At 47.0% G+C, this 7,426-nt stretch overlaps 2 protein-coding genes and 1 non-coding gene across 3 annotated transcripts; 2 read left to right on the top strand and 1 right to left on the bottom strand.

Annotated features, from left to right (window-relative positions):
* The first annotated feature begins 374 nt into the window (after window positions 1-374).
* Window positions 375-447, top strand: EI90DRAFT_t135. The gene has a single exon. It is a non-coding gene; the product is annotated as a tRNA-Tyr (tRNA).
* Window positions 448-4,173: 3,726 nt separating this feature from the next.
* EI90DRAFT_3016920 (uncharacterized protein) lies at window positions 4,174-5,157 on the top strand (the record flags this gene model as incomplete). Its single annotated transcript, XM_039057046.1, has 4 exons — window positions 4,174-4,485; window positions 4,609-4,764; window positions 4,811-5,069; window positions 5,138-5,157. 4 exons carry the CDS (start codon window positions 4,174-4,176, stop codon window positions 5,155-5,157), a joined length of 747 nt encoding a protein of 248 aa, XP_038915378.1.
* A 333-nt stretch (window positions 5,158-5,490) lies between these two features.
* Window positions 5,491-5,995, bottom strand: EI90DRAFT_3124678 (uncharacterized protein; the record flags this gene model as incomplete). Its single annotated transcript, XM_039063744.1, has 2 exons — window positions 5,491-5,689; window positions 5,760-5,995. The coding sequence occupies 2 exons, from the start codon at window positions 5,993-5,995 to the stop codon at window positions 5,491-5,493; spliced, it is 435 nt and encodes a 144-aa protein (XP_038915379.1).
* Between the last annotated feature and the right edge of the window lie 1,431 nt (window positions 5,996-7,426).

The following is a 7,426-nucleotide window of genomic DNA, read 5'->3' on the forward strand; positions in this document are numbered from 1 at the left end:
GGACTTCATTGAACTGGGGGCCTTTGCATCCTTGCGAGGCAAGGAATCCCAGTAGTTCCATGAACCACTGCCAGAATGACTCCATGTCATTCTCCCCTGACCATTTCTTGTCAGGGAAGGCCAGTGTCCATTGTAATTCAGGTTATGGCACCTCTGAGATGAACTGTAATGTTTATACAAGAGTAGAAACAGATAGAGTTCATCTCTGCAGTCATGTGACACATAAAAAGAAAAGAAAAGGAAATCAAAACAAGAGGTAGATGTACTACAACAGTGTCAGGGACAGCTCCGAAAGCAGCGAGGTCCCGGCACGAGGGACTCGATGGGACAGGTGTCAGCTATGCATAGTGTTAGAAACCACCTCTGCCTAATGCGGGCATTTAGTGTAATGGTAACACACTCAAGGTACCTATGCAGGGCTCTGCGGTTCGACTCCCAGAATGTCCATATTTTATGCATTAAGGTTCCTGAGACCACGTGTACAAATTCCAACACATAGCGGCGGTCCCGTTGCGGGGTGAGTGTCCCCAACCACTTAGTCTGAAGTGGGAAGTTGAGAAGAAGGCTGCTTCTTCTGTTCCCACCCCAGGCACTATTATATACATGCGGTTGGGGTCACATGGGAGGAGCCACATCATCTCCACACACAGCTGCACTTCCCTGGGTATCTCTGCAGGAGATCCCAGAGGTGTGCCGCTCTGTGAGTGGGAATGCGTGTGGCGGGTGCAGCGATCAGGGGAGTGGGGTTAGGTGTGTAATGATACATAGAGAAGGGGAAGTCGACCGTGGAATGGAAATAGAAAGAAGGAAAGGGAAAAGAAGAAACAAGGAGTGATAGCAGGGGAGTGGAGTAGGGTGGCACGGTGCAGGGTCAGGTGGGGTGTCCCCTGACAGCCAGGCTGTTCTTCAGGGCTTCCGGCTTTACTCCCTCCGGGAATGGAGTGAGTACATTTTTCCAGGTACTCCTCTTGTTCCCCTGCCTTAGCAGGGTCACTGTCCAATGGAGTGTTTTTCACTGGGAGAGACTTTTCTCTCAGTGGTTCTTTTGTTTTGGGTGGTTGCACCTGAGACTGGTGTCATATCCATCCCTGGCCATCGACTTCCGATCCCTCTGATCCCTCCATTCCACTTCCGCTCCTTCCTCACTAACCTTGGAGCTCCCGTATTCCGCAATCCCCTCGGTACCCCTCGATGGTCACCACCCCCTCCTTTCAATTTATTACCTATGCCTCCCTAAGTATGGAGCCCCGAAGGCTTCCGGACAGCTCCGACGTCCGCTAGTGCTGTAAGGGGGCAAGGGATCTACCACCCTAATGAGAAAGAGAGGGGGCCACAGAGTTGGGAATGCTCAGGGGAGGTTCGGATGATGAGGAGGGGGGAGGAGAAATGGTCCGGTGCTATGTGATAAAAAAAATGATAAACTCGTAAATCTCACTGATAATCAAACTGATGGGGAACTCTGCCCCTGCACTATGTCTTGAGCCTCTTTGGCTTCGTATTCGCTGCTCTGGGCACTGGTAATGTCTGCTAGAACTTCATGTTCGTTTGGGGAGCACCTCTCTCTGTTGGGGGAGTCCTTTTTTGTAAATACCGGAAAGAGGGTAACTATAAATATGAAAGAAATACGTGGAAATCCGAATGATCCGACGGGTTTAGGACGGCAACAGATCCACAAGGAACAAATAAGAAAAAAGCAATATCAAAGAAATATTGATGTTGTTAAGGAAATAAAGAACCATGGCGATCGGAACAGCCGCTGAACCAAATGCGTCACTCGTAACATCGTTCGACTCGTGTTGACAAGGGCTTTCCAACGATACCAAATTCGTCCGGATCGGTGGAGAATTGATGGAGATACAGAGGAAGCGGCGGAATATGTGGGTGACAGTTGCCCAATTTGGAAACTGATGGTTGTCCGTGGTCGGGAATGGCTTGAAAAAATCGGAAAAAATATGGGAAACATGGAAGGGGTATCTGGAACAGTGGTAGATGTGTTTCGGGAGTGGGGTACTTGACATGGGTGGTAGAATCGCGATAATCGGCTTGTTTGCGTGGTACCGGCTGTGCCTGCCTACAGCGCACTCCCGCCTCCACTGGGAAATACACTTGCTTGCCCTGCAAGCTCACCTTCGGGCCTATCCCTCCTTTCCGTTTCTGGGTTATCGCCTGCCTTTCTGCTAACCCCGTAACCCGACTCGTCGGTAATATTCAATCGGCTAATGTCTAAACCCCATTAGCCCCGCTCCGCTCGGCTCCACCATTTGCGGACCCGCCCTCGCTGTAACTATATATACTACACTTGTACATAGGTTACACTCCAGTAATAAAATCGACTAGAGTTTACCCTCTTCAGTTCTGGTGGCCAGTTAGTAAGTTAGGGCACGGACGTGTTTACTAGGCACAGCGCTCCTGGCATAAGTCGCTGAGGCCGAAGCCCTCTGTCATGGAGACACTCCTTCGTCTCGACCCGGTCTCTGACAACTGGATAGGAATTCTCTCATTTTCTTGAGAGAGCATGGTGGTACCTCTCTGTTCAAGAGGTTCTTCAGTGAAGGAGGTTTGGCCAAACCTTTGGTACATGCCTATCCTTCTCCTGATTTCTGAACAATTGTCATATCCATACATACCCAATCCCGATCCGACTTCCGGACCCTCTGCTTCACCACCTCCGGAGTCCTACCCTATCTCCGTCCGCTCCAATACTCACCTCGGACCAAACATCACTCCTCTCGCCACCCTCCTCCTCTTACTCCTCACAACATCTCCACCCTTCTGCCACTCTCCTACCCTACTTCCATCCACTCTGATACTCACCTTCGGACCTGACACCTTTCCTCTCCCCCACTCCTCTCCCCATTCCTCTCTCCTCTCTCCTCCCTCAGACCCTCTTCTGCCAAACCTCTGGCAAGTTACGACCTTCTGCCACTGTCCCATACCCTGTACTCGGACACCACTTGTACCTTCGCTCCGAGATCCTGTCATAGTTCCGACCTCAGACTTTGACTCCACCTTGGCTTAAGTCCATTGCATTGGTGACCTCATACTACATAAACACCATTGCCAACATTCCTTGGACTTTCAACCCTGCCTCCATAAACTCCGTAACCTCTGAGCTCCACAGACCATACCCAGCACTTTTGCCGCTTGTAATGTATCTTTCGCGCTTTCCCCTCATCCTTATTTAGACTGCTGCTTCTTCCCATTCTAGTCAGTTAGTCATCATCCCCACTTCACCTCATCTTCCTGCCCCTCTGGGCTTCGCCCTCCCGATCTCCTTTCAGATGTACCACAGGTTCTAAACCTATGACCTTTGGTGCCACTCCGCTTTCGTTTTCCCTTTGTCCTGTTTGGATGCCTTTGTTCCAATTCAGACCCTCTTCGTTTCCTCGTGCTTTCGCCCTCTCCATTATATATCGGTGCTTGTACATACTTGTTTTAGCCTCTTAGTCTAAAATCGACCTGAAATGCCCCCTAGAGACTAATGCCTATGAAATTAAGGACCAAATGGACAAACAGCAATGGCACAGTGCTCCACATGAGTCGCTGAGGCCAAGGTCCCTCCTTGCTAAGTCTCTGGTTCCCCTCCGGAATCGTCCACTGTCACGGGGATTTGCCGGTGTACCATAAATGAGCCAAATCCCGCGATTCTACCACCCTCAGCAAGCACCTCACATCCATCACATGGAGCCTATATCCCCTCACACTCTTTACACACATTTCCTATTTTTCCTAATTTTTCTGATTCCATTTCCGATGTCTAGAGGCCAATGTTTCCATTTTCTTATTGTCATGTGATATTCTTTCCTATTTTGTCTATCGGACTCTTCCGTGACCCGCTGTACAGTAGCTAGAGAGTTATCAGCACCAGACTCAACTGGACCAATATACCCCACTTCAGACCTGACCCTCAGTGAGATTTCTATCCCCCCTCCTTCCTGTTGCGAGTCTAGTTCGATAGACCCGTTACACCGCCCTCGCCCAGTTCTAACATGCTTAGCTTGTCTGATGACGACCACATTCCTGATGAGGATCCATTGCATGTTGCTGATGACATCAGTACTGCTTTTCAGGAGGATGTAGTGGAAGGTGAGTGATTGTATCAAATATCTTCCCAAAAACGAATAAAAAAGTGTGACAGACCAGATCATAAACTTCAACGTTGATGTCGGTAACATGACAAAACCCGTCCCAATCAACATTGGGGGATCCTGGGACTTATTCCAATACTACATTGCGAATGCAATGAAGTGCGAAGAGTCTGATCTGAACCTTGGATTCACGCTCAGCACAGAGCCCAAGATGGCAAAGTATCACAGCGTTGCAAGTGAGAGGGAGTACGAGGCCATGCAGAGGGCAGTTACATATGAGCTGCGGAAGCAATCAGCACTTCTGAAAAAGAAAACAAAGAAAAGCAGCCAACCAGGAGCCGTCATCAAACCCTTGGCTGTTTCCATCCGGGATATGTGTTTGGCAACCGAAAAAAAGGTAAGTGTCCATCTAATATTATATTATGATATTGTCCACACTTATGCTTGAATGTAGGCTATGATTTCCAGCAAAAAACCAGCGAAAGCCCCATTTGGCAGCTGATTCAAAGGTGATGTCAAGTCAGAAGCATTTGCACCCATGGACCTGCATTTCAGTCAACTGCAAAACAAGTATGGGAAGTGTAACAACCATAGGAACAAGTTTTGTCTTGTTCTGAAGGACGGAATGCATCACTTCCTTACTGTTGAGGAATTGAGGTTATGGGCAATGATGATGGTAAGTTTAAGCCTACCACACTTCCTTTGTTCTCATAGCTTTGTAGGAACTAGGGGGGGCAGACCTGAACACTCTGCCTAATGCACTCAACATTCCACCAGGTGAACTGGTCAATCACCCGATGCATGGTGCAACATCAGGTTCAAGGCAGCCATCACCAAGCATGGTGATTGGGGGCCCAACTCCGCAGCCCAATGCTTTGGGCCTAAACTCAGACTTGCCAGTTTTCACCCCGCATCTGCTGCCTGTACTGAATATAGGTGGAAATGGAGGCATTCCCGATTCATCTCTTCTGCACTCAGTCCGTACGTCCATTCCATTCTTGTACCCTCAATTTCTGTATCACAATCTCACAATTCGTTATAGCTTTCAGTGTCCAACTACATTACATGATGATTGATACCCTGCTAATACACTCAATTGCATCGATGGACATTCTAATCTTGCCTCCTATGGCCATCAATTCCAGCAGCAAGATTTCCGAACAGTTGAAGATTTGCTTGAGACAGCATACTTTACACTGGATGTGCTTAGCAATCTTCTCAACCCGAAATTACCTTACAGATCAGCTCTGTGCATTGTTAGGTGTGCATGGGAGGAGGTCCAGCATGTCCGAAACCTTTACTTCACTGGTGACCATTCTGTCATTTACTGATCTTTCACACCTGCCACTTCATCTTCACCTCCATATCAAACTGCACATTTATACCTGAAATATATACATATCTACAAGTAATTACAATGCCTGAACCACAAAGTAGCAAGCTCTGGTGTGATAGCAGAAATGTAATGATGAAGGCGGGTAGCCACAGCAAGAGAGGCATCAGCATTGTCTCGGATGGACATGTCCCAACACAACATTTCATTGTGCTGTGCAAGAGACTTGACCCAGCCGAAGGAGGGCTCAATGGGGCTGAAATCCAGGCTATAAGGGGAAAGAAAGACCAAGTGTTTTCCACTGGACAAGTGTATTAATCACAATAAACAAGACATACCTAGCTTCATTCATTTGCTGGAGGAGGCCTCTAATAAAAGTGGCAAAGTGCTCGGTGTCGAATGATCCTTCAATGATGTTGAGCCAGATGATGCCATTGACGCATAGTGCAGGCAATATGGAGTATCTATAAAGCCATTCAGTGCATGCATTCTGCCAAACAATGTTTACTGTGCCTTCGACCACAGATGAAATGACACCGTTTAGTTGCGTGCTCACCACAAAGCGACCAGCCATAGTTACGATGAGTTGTATGCTTATCAAATGAGCTCTCGTCAACAAATATGAGCTGATCTGCTCTGTACTGGCCAACTTCACACAGGTATTTTGTTCGTTTGGCCTCATCCTGTTCAATCACAGCCTTTGTCATCTAAATTGGGCTCGGTGAGGCTACTAGTATTACAAATCCAGAATATTGTCAAAAACCCCAAACGTAGGGGAAAATGCATGAGTCCGAATGCAGGCGGGGCTCACTAGAGGGGATCTGAGAGCTCCAGTAGTGGACCGAAGCTTCTCCAGGAAGCCTGGGTCTGCTGGGTGGTACAAGAGGCTCTAAGAAGGATGCGGCCTCAGCGACTTGGAGGGAGAGCTGTGCCTCTGTTACATCTCAGTTAGTCCTTGTATTTCATGTGTCTGAGGTATCTTGTAGGAAGGGGTCAGGATTCACTCAGAGGGACTTGGGGTAACTGTCAGAGACCAGATTGAGATGAAGGAATGTCTCCGTGGTGGAGGGCTTCAGCCTCAGCAACTTATGCCAGGAGCGCTGTGCCAAGTTACATGTCCATGCCCTAACTTACTGACTGGCAATGAGAACTAAAGGGGGTCAACTCTAGTCGATTTTATTACTGAGGTGTAACCTATGTACAAGTTGAGTATATATAGTTACAACAAGGGCAGGCCTGTAAATGGTGGGGTGGAGCGGAGCGGTGTAGGAGAAATAATGGACACACTATGGAAACCCATTATGGAAATATGCCAGATAAATCACAAAACCCCATACGACAAGTAGATATGAGAAAATAGAAGGACCTGAATTTTAATGAATTTTTACGAATTTTTACGAATTATCATGACTATACGCAATAAATTGAAAGAAAGAAAATTAGCAAAAATACTTCAAGCTTAGCATCAACAAGACGGAATTCTCGGGGAAATTTATAGTAAATATTAAACAAAGAATTAGGACAATTGACCAAGATTTGACTATAGAAACAATCAGAGAACCTCGATGGAAACTACTTTCCCACATCTGCACACATAGCCAAGGATGGAAGTACCACGGAACAAGGATTCCTCAGGAACTAATGCAAAATTCAAAGTTGTGTTTATAATAGGAAATATAGATGTCCCCCAAACGGACCCAATGAGAGTAATTACAGGGGAAACTACCCATAAACGATGGAGATATGACTAAAACTCCCGCAAAATGAGGACAACGCTTAAAAAGCAAGTGCGAAGAATAACCAGTAACGACCGAGACGAGCTTGATAGCTCATTAGAAAGGAAGGGATCTAATCTTAATCCACCCAAATTTTCATAATAAAAGGATCACACATTAATGAGATATCCAATAACGGGAATAGCGACATCAAAAGTCCGAGCTCAGGGAAAAGACGATGTTTACGTAGGATTCATAATTAAAACATACAACGAAATTTACACGGAAAT

Source organism: Cantharellus anzutake (assembly GCF_015039405.1).
Source record: "Cantharellus anzutake strain C23 chromosome Unknown EI90scaffold_28, whole genome shotgun sequence".
In the NCBI taxonomy this organism is placed as follows: Eukaryota; Fungi; Basidiomycota; class Agaricomycetes; order Cantharellales; family Hydnaceae; genus Cantharellus; species Cantharellus anzutake.